Source organism: Vulpes lagopus, chromosome 6 (assembly GCF_018345385.1).
Source record: "Vulpes lagopus strain Blue_001 chromosome 6, ASM1834538v1, whole genome shotgun sequence".
NCBI lineage: Eukaryota > Metazoa > Chordata > Mammalia > Carnivora > Canidae > Vulpes > Vulpes lagopus.
This window is the reverse complement of record NC_054829.1, coordinates 13,043,216-13,056,792: the sequence shown is the minus strand read 5'-3', so window position 1 is coordinate 13,056,792 and position 13,577 is coordinate 13,043,216. Positions and strand designations below refer to the sequence as shown.

Sequence of the window (13,577 nt, the reverse complement as noted above, 5' to 3'; positions counted from 1 at the left end):
CAAGCTCCTTCAATTATGAATAACTTGATGTGATGTTGTCCGTGGCGGAACAAGCCAGCTGCACGGACTTGGTGTCGAACACCTCCTGCTGCCAGGGGTTGTCATTACGGGACGCCACATACTGAAAAGAAGGAACCAGTCATCCTGAACATGTTGGACGGTAAATATCCAACTGCTTCTTCAAAATCATTCATTGAAATGAGCATGAGATACATTAGAGACGTCTGCCATTTTACAGATATAACTGAACTTCTATGTAACACCACTCATGATGATCCTGTTAGCATAGCCTTGACAAAAGCACATGTTACTAATCTCAAAAACCTGGTATTCGTTCTCTTGTCAAATTGATGGGAAATATCAAACATAAAAGGTGAGAAATCATATTAGCTCAGACCGGGAATGAGCAATGCTTGCAACTAACAAGTCAAAGTACAGATTCTAATGAGATATGGCCATTTTGTGGTCTTCTCTCTTGGTTCATTATCACCTCTACCTTGCCCCTGGGCACAAGAGTTTTCTCTGGAACCGAAAGTTTTAAATCTAGAGACTACCATTTAGGGTGAAGTTGTTCTCTCAGGGGATTGACTTGAGAACTCTGGATTTTGGTCAAGCATGCAATTAATGGGATTGTGAACAGTTGTGGAGCTGGAGCTAGTGCAGTGGTTTGTCTAAAACCAAACACAGGTAGAAAGACACGAAGAGAAGAGATGGCTTGGGGCTTCCATTTCCAGCCAGGAGGCAGAGAAGACATCTGGAAGACACTCTTCTGACTACTACACAAAAGATCCTGGACAAGGTACAACAACACAGTTTTAAGTCATTGCTAGTTTCACTGGAAAATAAGGGGAATCTCAGAAACCCATGCAAACACACATGTACCAAAAGAACGTCACATAATACAAAGTTAAAAAAATAAAGGGACAACTCTGAAATGGTAGTAGGCAACCTAGAAAGCCAGGGCTTCCCCAGAGCAAACGTCTATCCTAGCACTGGGACAGAGCCCAAACTCATGATGATGGGGACAGTGGCAGAAGATTGATTCTAGCCAGCTCCACGGTTACCAAGGCTCCTCGAAGGGGATTAAGATGGCCTCAGGTGTACTGGTCCCTAAGCTCCCAGTGTAAGTTTCGAAAGCAAATCCTCTCTTGAAGAACGCAACCTGAATTTAAGCCATCAAAGATCCCCACATACTAAGATTAATCAAATATTCAAGTAGAAAGCTCATAACTTAAAACCACCAAGAAGGCCACTAGGAATGTATAAATGTAAAAATGTTATGTAAATGTAAAAAGCTAGGACCTCTGAATGATGATACTCTCAGTTCAGTGAGGTTCTAGGGAAGAGTAACTGCCCCTCACAGGCAGACAGTGGGGATAAGAGCCAGCCTCAACCTCTGCTCCAGAGGTGACAATAAGAAAAGCCTCCTGAGTTTCTTTTAATCCCAAGCCTTGAGTCTTGTGGGTAGGACGCCAGAAGTCCACTGTGTGGACCCAAAGGCCTCAAACTAAATTTAATTTCCAGTGCCCAGGGGTGCCTACTGAAAGAAAATACAAAATCTTTTTGGAAGGACAATCCATAATATCATGCCATGAAGAATTCACGCAGATAAGACTTCAAGGAACATAGGTTCATAGGAAAAAAAAAAAAGCCCACAAAAGAAATAAGCTACCGTAAGCCAGAGACAACAGAAAAACCAACTACAGAATCTAAACTGCAAAGCTGGCAAATACTGAAATAAGTAGGTACATTATGTCAAGCATGTTCACAGAAATGAAAGTGGGAGTTGAAAAATATTAGAAAAAAAGAAAAGATTATGAAATCTAAGTAGACAGATTTTGGAAAGCATCAGGGTTGCCCGAGATGAAAAAAGTATCACCCCTGAAATTAACCTCAATGAAGCTGAAAGTGAAAAATTAGTTAAAAAAAAAAAAAGAAAAAGAAAAAGGCAAGCAGTGAATTGGAAGATGGATCTGAAGAGACTATAAATCCTGCAGCAGAGACGAAGAGACAGAAATATGGAAAAAGATTGGGCAATCCAGACTATAGTAAGAAGACCCACTGTAAATCCAACTGGAGTTCCAGAATGAAACAGAACACGGGGGGAGACCCAACACTGAAGAGAAAACTATCTGAGAATTTTCCCGTTTTGATGAAAGGTACTGAAAAAAAAAAAGAGAGAGAAAATTTAAAAGTAGCAAAAAAAGAACATATCCCCTAAAGAGGAGTATCAGTGGGGAGCCTGGTGGCTCAATTGACTCTTGACTTCGGCTCAGGTTGTAATCTCAGGGTCCTGGGATCAAGCCCTGTGGTGGGCTCTGTGCTCAGTAGGGAGTCTGCTTGGGATTCTCTCTCTCCCTCTGGCCTTCCCGCCATGCATGAGCTCTCTCTTTCTAAAATAATAAATCAAAAAAAAAAAAAATAAATCTTAAAAAAAAAAAGAGGAATACCAGTTAAGATAAAAGAAGCAACAGAGATGAAAGTGGAAAAATATTCTCAAAGTGAGAGAGGAAAGAAAGAATGGTTAAACTAGAACTATATACACAGTAACACTATCTTCTAAGAAGGAAGGCAAGATAAATATGTTTTCAGACAAGAAGCTGTTAGGCTTTTAACTAAAAGCAGATACTCACTATAAGGAACTTAAGAATATATTTCAGGAAAAAAGGAAAAGGATCCAAAAAAAAAAAAAAAAAAAAAAGACCTGAGATGCAAGAAGAAATGATAAGCAAAAAAATGTAATCAAGTATTGACTGAACAACACAATGATAATCATGACTAAGTGACTTAAAAAAAAACAACAACCTGAAATAGAAACAAAGTAATGGACAACTGTAGCACATCATCTGAGAGAGAGAATAGCAGAGAGAATAGCAGTTAAAGCATTCCAAGGGCCTTGTATTGATCAGGAGGTTAAAAGTATTGATTAACTTTAAACATTTTAAAATATTCATGTTACAAGTTCTGGGATCAACACTAAAAGAAGAGAAACAGAATATGTAACTTCTAAACCATTAGAAGGAAAAAAAGGAATGGGAGACTCTTGATCAATTTAAAATAATGCAAGAAAGGAAAAAGAATCTGGAAATAGGGCAAACAAATGCAAAATGAGAACAGCAGAAATAAATCCAAATATGTTATTAAAGAGGGCTAAAAATCTTTACTAAAAGGTAAAGATCATTAACACAATTTTTTTTTAAATGCTGTTTTTTTCCTAAGAGAAAAACCTAAAATACAAAGACAAAAAAATAGAAGTGAAGGATGGAAAATGTCATTATCATCCCGTGCTGGTGTAGCTATAGCTATATTAAAACCAGAGAAGACAGATTTTCGAGGCAAAAATCATTACTACAGATAAAGAGAGTCATTAAACATTCATAAAGATTCAATTCACCGGGAAGATATAACAGTTCTAAACATGGATATCTTTGCTGAGATAGCTTCAAAATACATACAACCCAAATTGAAAGAGCTACAAGGAGAAATGGTCAAATCCACATTGTAATGGGAGATTTTAATACATCATTCTCAGTATTCAATTGATCAAGCATGCCCGCCTTCCCTCCTGTGTGCATGCCTTCCTGCTCCCCCCCCCCGCCACAAAGGGTTAGCATGCAGACTTGATCTAATAGACATACACAGGACATGTGTTAGTAATGAAGAAGGCATATTGAAGCACACATAGAATATTTATAAAAACTGACATATACTAGACCATATAGCAAGTCTCCTCCAATTTCAAAGCAGCAGTATCTTACAGAGCAACCCTCTGACCGTGATGCCTGGTACTTAGTAATCAGTGTTGAGGAGGTAACTAAAAATACAAAATGGCCACCTTCTCCTCAGTTTGAAAATTTAAAAACATGGTTCTAAAAATATCTGTGGATCAAAGAAATCAAAATGGAAATTAGAAAATACTTGCACCATTAATGAAAATAAAAGGCATCAAAACTTATGGGATGCAGCTAGGCAGTAGTTTCAAGGACATTAATGTTAAACTTGTATACAAAAAAAGGAGAAAAGTTTAAAATGCAAGAAACCAATCCAGGCAAAGAGAAAAAAGAATAAACCTGCAAAAAGACAGGAAATTATAAATGAAAAAACAAAACAAAACAAAACCCAAAGGTTGATTCTTTGAGAGGAAAACCAAAAAACTATGTCAAGATTAAGCAAGAAGAGTGATGTTGAATTAAAATACGGGATGAAAAAGGAACATAACTACCAAGGTGTTTTAAAAGATGACACATTGTGAGTAACTTTATGCCAATATATCTGAAAACTTTGGTGAAGTGGACAGATTCCTACAGTTATCATAATAAATTCAGAAAAAAATAAAAAATAAGCCATACTATGCCAGTAGTTATTTCCTCCTCTCCCTCCTACCATAAAGCATAACCTAATCCTGAGATTCAGAACTGCCTTCAAAGACTGTGATTTCAGAAGACGAAGCTGACAGGTGCTTGGTCTTTAAAAACAAAGCAAAAAAAAAAAAAATAAAAATAAAAAATAAAAACAAAGCAAAATACAATATAAAAAGACCACTGGCAGGTACAGCTTTGGGAATATAGTCAGTGATATTGTGATAGCATTGTACGGTGGCCAACAGTAGCTACACCTGTCATGAGCACAACATAAAGTACAGACTTGTCCAAGTATGTTGTACACCTGCAACTAATGGAAGATTGCACGTCAACTATACTTCAATTGAAAAAAGAGAGCCCAGGAATGTCTGGCTGGCTCAGTCAGTAGAGCAGGTGACTCCTGAACCCAGGACAGGTGTAAGGATTACCTAAAAATCAAATCTTAAAAAAAAAGAAAAAGACCACTGGCAAATCATCCCTCAGGTCCCTCAGGTTAGTAATTAGACTAACACCCTATATTAACACTGAAGGTTGTCAGCTCCCTGAACTCCTACAAACATCTTCTCAAGGGGAAAGACAAAGTTAGGTGAGCAGGAGCAGATCTTAGGCTGAGAATTTTCCTGGGGACTATTCTGACAGGACCTTAGGTATTAATGCTCCACATTATAGTAAGACCATTCATTCCTGACTCACTATATGTTTCATGGGAACTGCAGTTTTCATTTGAGGTCCAAATAAAATTAAGCAGGTTTATTTATTTATTTTTAAACAAACTTTTAAAAAGATTTTATTTATTCGTGAGAGATACACAGAGAGAAGCAAGAGACACAGGCAGGGGAGAAGCAGGCTCCCTGTGGGGAGCCCGATGCAGGACTCGATCCCAGGACCCCAGGATCACAACCTGAGCCAAAGGTAGACACAACCACTGAGCCACTCAGGTGTCCCAAATTAAGCAGGTTTAGATGGTGACTGGATGGAACTTTCTTTTAATTTTATAAATTGCTGCAGTTCAGATGACCCCCACCACCCCTTAAAACCAATGGGTACAGATGTACACTGTCCTGACGGTGGCATAAGAAGCTCAATATTAGCCTTTTCCTGGGGTTTGGGGCTCAGCTTCAGGTGGTCAGAAAGGGGAGCTGGGAAGGTGAGTGGAGGGCAGGCTAGTTGAATTCAAGAGGCTCCCCACATCATTAATTTTATTTTATTTTCCAACTGGTTTTATTGTGGCAAAATACTTAAATGTGAAAAATTTACCATCTTAGCCATTTTTAATTGTCCAGGTCAGTGGTACTGAATACATTCATAATAGTGTGCAGCCACCACCATCCATCTCCAGAATTCTTCCTTTTATGAAACTGCAATGCTGCACCCAATAAACACGAACTCTCCAGTCCTTCCTCCCCTCAACTGCTGGCAACCACCATTCTACTTCCTGTCTCTATGATTCTGACTACCCTAAATACCTTGCATTAAGTGGAACAGAAGAGTCTGTCTTTTTTGACTGGATTATTTCACTTAATGTAATGTCCGCAAGGATTATCCATACCATAGCATGTGTCAGAATGTCTCTCCTCTTCAAGGCTGACTGATGTTTCCTTGTGTGTTATGTACCACGTGCTGCTTATTTATTCATCTGTCGAGGGACACTTGGGTTGCCTAAACGTTTTAGCTCTTGTGAATAGTGCTGCTATGAACACGCATCCTTTCAAGACCCTACTTTTGGTTCTTTTGGGTACATACCCAGAAGGAGAACTGCTGGATCATATGGTAATTCTATTTTTAATTTTTTGAGAACGGCCCTATTGTTTTCTACAATGGCTCCACCATGTTATATCCCTACCAATAGCACACAAGGGGTCCAAGTCCTCCACATCCTGTCAACACTTGTTTGTTTCTGCTGTTGCTACGAGTCATCCTAATGGGTGTGAAGTGGTATCTCATAGCTTCGATTTGCAGTTCCCTAATGACCAGTGAGGCAGGGCATCTTTTCACTTGCTTTGGCCATTTGTATATCTTCTTGGGAGAAATGTCTATTCAAGTCCTTTGCCCATTTCTGAATTGGGTTGTTTGTGTTTACTTATTTTATCAGACATCTACTTCGTGCACGCCATGTGCCAGGCACACCTGCCCAACATCCCACAGCCACAGAATAAGGACTGGGGAAACTTGGTTCTTGAGTTCTTAGATGTAGTTTTGGGGCTCTGCAGCCTTTTGAAGGACCCTAACCTCAGCAATTCTCTCCCAGTCCTTTTTGGCAAGCCCTGGACATTTAATTCTTCTCTACCACCTGAATGATCACTTGGGATCAAAAAGAGCCCTTAGTTTTGGAAGCAAGGTGACCCAGATCCCAGAGAGTTGCTGTGGTCCCTACTTGGGAGGCAGCCCATAATGCTATAAATGTTAAGAAATTTGGGGCTCCTGTTTCCTGAAAGGGCCAGAAACAGTTCTTCTAGGGCTATCATCATTTGTTCCATTCAGTGTATTCTCTGCAAGGAATTTCTCTGGGAAAACAGAAGACACAGGCAGGCATAAAACTTTAAGATGTGTGAGAGTCATTTTGAGGATAATGTGTCTTGAGGACTCCATGCCCAGGCAAATTTAAAAATAAGCAGGTTTCCAATGCCTAAGGATGGGCCAATCTCTGAGGTTATTGAGTAAAAAGTCAACACTGTAAAGTCAATTACACTATTGACAGATACTCTTACAAGGAGATTTCACATCATAATTATATGCAAAGGAACCCAGCAAATACAAGCTGTGTAATGATCAGCTAATAAAAGTAACACTTCATCTATGTCAATAACAGTTTCAGAGTTAAGACAAACAAACATGGCCTTTGCCACTCAGTGGTGGAAAAAAAAATCCCTGAAAGACAAATATTTTCACTTAAGGAGAAGTCGCTTAGACTCACACAGAAAACCTATCACGCAAAGCAGAGTAGGAAACTGGTCTTTAGTGGGTGCTAATGACTCTCTGGCCCTCCCTCCATCCCTGGCTGAGCTGCAGGGGGGTTAGTGGCGGAAGCGCTAAACACGCCCAGGAACCCCTGGTCACTGCCACAGGGTCTGGAAGACATCTGCCCTTGTTCTGTGGACTGTTTTCCTTTTGACCTCAGATACATAGTCTAATTTAAAACAAAAAATTTTTTTTAAAAAATTACAATGAATGTGAAAGAGCAAAACAAGATTCCTCAGCACCCTAAAGACTTATTCATGGGTTTTATATAGACACTGGGTTCTGCAAACACCCCCATGGCTATTATTTATGTTTATTCTTTCCAAAAGCATCTCATGTCCATTATTTGCCAGGCATTTGGGGCATGAAGGAAGCAGAGTCCTCTGACCAAGGTTCTTGACCTTACAGAGTTTGCAACACTCCTCTCCCTAATTTCTCTTGAAACGGAGGTGGAGGGTGCAGAGCTGGCATTTGGATAATGCACTAATGCACCACAGTTCCCTTGACTGTCAGGTTCTCTCTTATTTATGCACATGGTAACCTGTTTAGTCTTGCAAACTAACAGTTGTGCATTTCACCGAAAACTTCTCTGAGGCTCAGAGAGGTCATTCTGAGACTACGAGTGCCTTCACAGTGGACAGCCATCAGGCAAGTGGTGCCATTTTGAAGCTAGTGCTCCTCAGCCCTAAATCTACTCTTCCATGGTGCTCTGTGGGCTGGGACGGGCTATGCCAGCCCCAGGTCTGCTGCACCATCTGGCTCCATGTTAGGCTCAGACAACAGGAGCTGCCTCAGGAACCCTGGGAAGAGGGTGGAGGAAGAAAGGACATGCCCCTTCTTCCTGTGTGTATCCTGTTCACCTGAGGCAGTGGTTCATTCCTGTAATAGTTGCTGAATCCAGCTTATAGACCCTCAAATGCTTACAGAACCAACTTCTCCACATTCCCTTAGGGTGCTTGCACAAGCAGGAGATCCTGAGATCTCCTGAGGTCCCTCCTCTGAGCTCAGAGACTCCAGCCCCAGTGGAGAGGGGGCCATCAGAGGTCAGGAATTCCACCGCCAGTTCCTCCTAAGTCTGAGTCCCACCTCTGCAGGGCAACGGTCAGGACCTCTTCCTTTTCTTCTCTTAGCTGGACATGAGACTTCACTAAGATAAAATGGCCTTCAGATGCAAACTTGATCCAAAAGTGCAGAGTGAGCAAGGAGAGGATGCTGTGAAGGTGCACAGCTCAGCGCAATGGGCCTTCTAAGTGACAGCTTGGGCCTGACACCATGCAAACATGAGGAGCCATCAGCCAAGCAAGTGAGAATCTGGCCCCTGCTTATGGCAAGCGAACTACTGAGCAGAGGGGGACACACAGAGAACTTTACTGCACAGGTTCACTCATCAAATGGCCACAACCAAAGCATGGGGCTTTCAAAGCAAAGAGAAATCCATCCACAGTTGCTTTGTAAAGCAAGTGTTCCTGTGATGGACCTTGAAGGGGGTGCTGCTTTGCACACGGAGGCTGAGGGATGTCTACATAGAGGCAACTGAGTGGGTAAGATGGGCCACCACTGGACATATTTGGGGAACAGATTTGGCTTGAGGAGATGGGAGGACTGGGGTGATGATGTCAGGCTGATGTGTGGGAGTCACAGAAGGTGCTTTTTTGGACAGCCAGAGAGACACATTTTAGGCAATCAGTCTAGCAGTGGCTGATGGGTGGGTGGCAGGGGGGGCAAAGAAGCAGCAGGAAGATGAGAGGCGGCACTCACACTGGCACCCCAGAAGAGACACTAATCCAGGACCGGCAATGGAGTCACAGAAGGATGGAGGGAAGCAATTTTACAAGAAGAGTTCATGTGGTTTAGCAACTGATCTGATTTTGAGCAAGGGAAGGACCCCGGCTGTGATTTATATCCCACTCACTGCGAGTTTGCATTTCACTCTAGAGGTAGACCAGTTAGCCTAGAGTCGAATGACTAACTTGCTCACCACTTCCTTCTACCCAACTTGCCCCCCACCCCGCTTCTTAGAACAAAAAAAAGCTTAATTTGTCTTTATCTCCGTATCTGCAAAGAGACCAAGATAATTTGAGCCCAGAAGGAAAAGCTGGTTATTGGCTTGGGGTCCCTGGGAGTTACTTGGACTTTTCTGAACACCCAAATCAGCTGTACTGTCTTCCCAAGTGAGAGGCTGGGCCTCTCCATCCCAAGTGGGCCTGTGGGACACATGGCGCCCTTTGCGCTCCTTAGGCCGGCTCTGCCCAGGGGGCATCTCCCTTACCTCACAGCTGCCGTCATCCCAATGGGAGTGATTGGCAAAGGCCGGACTCCAGGAAACAGCCCACGGCTCAGAGCCCGCGCTCCATTCTGTATCACTCCAGGGGGCACTGCAAAAGCAAGTGGGAGAGAGACACCACAGGTGAGTTCAGGTGTGACGATTTCTGCTTCGAGTCAGAAGTTTTGGATACACCAGAGAGGGAGAGAGAGAAAGTGGTATTGGCATAGGAAGCAGAGACAGAGAGAAACACACACGCACACGTGCGCGCGCGCACGCACACACGCACACACGCATGCACACTGAGGAGAAAGAAAGATACCATGCCTCAAGAGAAAGAGATTCGGTCAGCCATGTCAGACCAGTACTTTACAATCAAATTACTGATGCATTACTTTAAAAAAGGGTATTAAAAAATGGGCTTCAGACATGATTTCCTTGCATGTATTAAGATAAGCTTTTATTTCTAGTCAGGCCCTAACAAGACCCCAAGAACACAGACACAAGTCTGGCAGCGATGACCAAACAAAAGCATTCCCTCATGCTTCTCTGGTCGTAGTCAGAAGCTGAGAACACCTTTCTACGTGTCCTTAATCCAACAAGGGAAAGAGAGAGCCAAGACAACAGCAAAGCTGACCTTACAAGCTACGTGGCACCTCAGCGCTCACAACACAGTTCATGCTCACAATGATCTCTGCTGCCTGAGGAAAGACCCTTCCTCAGTGTTGGCTGGAAGTAGAGGGTTGGCTGGAAAGCTCTGGTTCCCGCCTCAGAACCCTGCAGAGCCCACTCTGGAGGGCCCACTCTCTCGAAGCTTCCCCCAAACAAATCTCTCTACATAGAGGCAACTGAGTGGGTAAGATGGGCCACCACTGGACATATTTGGGGAACAGATTTGGCTTGAGGAGATGGGAGGACATCATCACCCCAGTCCTCCCATCTCCTCCTCAGTCTCATCATCCTCTGCCTTCTCCGAAATACCCTCATCCCCAGAGCAACAGTAGGGCAACCTTTTTGCCAGCGACCATGAGACCCTGTCCTTTTCCAGACAATCTCCCAGTGGCCTCACACCTGAGTCACAGCAGGGGAACCCCAAGAAACCCCCAACAGTCCATCTTTTTCAACCTCCCAAATAGCAGGTTCATTTGTTTCAGGCCAATACTCGTCCCGTACTACCAACACTCCTCCACGTGTCCTCAGGGCTCACAGCCTTAGCTTTCATCTTAGTTCCTCTCGTGTGACTTCGTGCAAGTTACTGAAATCTCTGCTTCCTCCTCTGAACGGCGTCCGGACTCCCCAGAGCTCTGGCTGTGCTCATCTAGCAGCCCTGGCACAGTCTCATCCAGAGGCAAGGTGGATAAATCACGCTCTCTCAAACAAAAGCCACACCAAAGAGGCTCTAGAAAATTATGCATTCAAAAATGAAAACCCTTCTGGATATTAAGTTTTTAAAGTCCATATTGAGAGGCATGCTCTTGACAAAACACAAACATTACTTTTTACTCCTGTAATTTTTAGGCTTCTAAAGACATGTTTACATAAATATTCCAAGGTTAATTAGAAGTCCCTCATGTAGGGTCAATGTCCACTCCTGAATATGAGATAATGCTAAACAGACCAAGTCCTTGAGAATTCTGTGGCTCTTGCTAATATTGTTGCCACTTTTTTCCTAGGTTAGTGTAAAGCCCCAGCTGCTGGTGGATGGGAGACAGAACTGAAATCAGTGCCCAAAGCCAGTACTACCAGTGCAGTCCAGTGGGCCGGAATCTTGCCCTTCTCTTACCATACTGAACTGTGAGAGTAGGTTGCACTAGATCAGGAACTCTTACCCATATCCCTTACCAGCAGCCTGATTTCAGATAGCAGACCATTTGAGACAGGAGACTTAACCAAGTGTCTTAAAAGCATGAAACCTGCATAATGTGATACTGAAGGTAAGTATCCTATTTTGCTTAGCTGATGAGTTCTAAGCAAGAGTGTCTAAAATTTTTATTAACTGACTTGTGTTGCTGATTTCAAGACTTCTTAACAGAGCTACAAGACAGGGTGGTTATTAGTGTAAGTGGAGAGATAGAGATCAAGGAAGAAAACAGATTTCGGAAATATACCCCCAAATACATGGCCAACTGATTTTTGGCAGAGGTATCCAGACAACACAATGGGGAAAAGCAGGGTTGGAACAACTGGAGATTTGGGGAAAAAAATGAACCTTGGTCCTCACCTCATGCCATAAATGAGTTAATTAGAAACGGATCATAGATGTAAATGGAGGAACTAAAATTAGAAAACTTTTACAATAAAACATGGCAGGAAAAATACCCATAATTCTCAAGGACAGACATACAAAAATCCATAGAACTCTGGAGTTTGTAGACAGATGCATCAGGTTGTTTGAAAAGAGAGACTTTCTGTTTGTCTCTTTTGGGGACTGTGACAAAGGGTTTTTCAGCTATTTTGCTGCTTGGGAGTCTCTTCGAAATGGCCAGACAGCCGTAGACTCCATTTAATTCTTATAATATTATTGAAGATATCAGTTACTAGGGATCTTTTCCAGGAGAGCGAGTGAATTTGATAGAAAGGACTACTTGTTAAAATAAGTTAAACAATTTAAAATCAGTATCACTAATTTTTCCCAGCAAAATTATAACAGTCCCATACATAGATTGTGTCCATTAATGGGTTAACATAGCAAGTACCCACTTATGTATTCGATGAAGGGGACAAGGGGTCGACACAGTTATACAGGAGACAGAACTGAAGAGGCAAGGGAAATATATTGTGGTAAGTGCTGGGGCAGGGGGTCTGTAGGCAAAGAAGGATGGAGACCCCTGACCCAAAGTAAAAACTCCCTGTAGAAAGCACCATCCAAGTCAGCATTCGGAGGCGGAGAGGAAGTAGTAAAAATCACAATGTGCACAAGAACAAAGAGTAATTTTGGTAGGGCATATGATGCTCTGTGGGAATAAGGGGCTTTTGGGCTCCACCCCATGGGTACTGGGGAAACCATTAAAGGGTTCCGAGCAGGGAAGTTGTCTGGCATGTAGTGGCTGAGAGCCAGATGCTGGTGTTCGGAGGACCTGAGTCTGCGTCCCATCTCTGTCATTTCCTGCCTGTGTCCCCTGAGCGAGCCACTCCAGTAAGAGGATGGGGACCGAAATGGGGTTTATCTCACATGGTGGAGATTTCACTGAGTTAATAAAGAAAATACATCTTAGTCACCAACATAAGCAACAGCAACATCACCACCACCACCACCACCACCATCCTCGGAGCATCCTGAGGCAGCCCAGGCTTTCTTCCTTCCAGGAGGAGACGAGTCCTTGAGAATTAGAACCAGGCTGGAAGAACTTGGCCATCTTCTGGCCACAGTGCATGGAGGAGTAGGGACTACTCTCGATGGTGCTTCTGTCCCCATTGTGTGAATCATGTCAGAGTCGCCCCTGTGGGAAAAATGCCTGAAACCCCTAAAATCCTGGGGCAGAGACTGGGGTGCCTTCGAAAGTGAAGACGGCAGATAGGGAGTCACAGAGCACAGGTTCTCTGGACCCTAGCACGGCCAATGAGTCATCTGCCAGCCAGAAGACAAAGCAACCCCGAGGACACTGCCCCCAGCTCGGGGTCCTCTGCCCAAGCGCCCAGAAACGATAAGCCCCAGGGGCATGTCCAACAGGATGGAGAGCAAAGGAGGGAAGCCAGTCCCCAGTGAGCACGGACTAGAGACCAGGGTCCTTTGGTGGGCCTCACTTCATTGAAGCCTCCAGGGAGCAAGTGTTCCACAGTGCTTAAGGGTACAAGCCTAGGGCAGCACGGCTTCTGTCCCTGTCTTGGTCTCGTCCCACCACTAGCCCTGCAGCTCTGGGCAAGTGCCTTCACCTGCCTGTGCCTCAGTTTCCTCACCTGTAAACTCAGTATAAACATAGCTCATAGGATTCTTTTGAGTATTAAATAAGACTGATATAAACTGTTTAGCTCAGTGGCTGGTCCCTTAAAGAAGC

At 43.3% G+C, this 13,577-nt stretch overlaps 1 protein-coding gene across 8 annotated transcripts in view; it reads right to left on the bottom strand.

Moving 5' to 3' along the window:
• Nucleotides 1-13,577, bottom strand: part of FOXN3 (forkhead box N3) — a 391,477-nt gene that overhangs the window by 11,004 nt on the left and 366,896 nt on the right. For all 8 annotated transcript variants that reach the window (XM_041758145.1, XM_041758151.1, XM_041758147.1 and 5 more), the window contains one exon: nt 9,589-9,694. In XM_041758145.1, the coding sequence (XP_041614079.1) occupies nt 9,589-9,694 (106 nt within the window). The remainder of the gene's footprint in view (nt 1-9,588; nt 9,695-13,577) is intronic.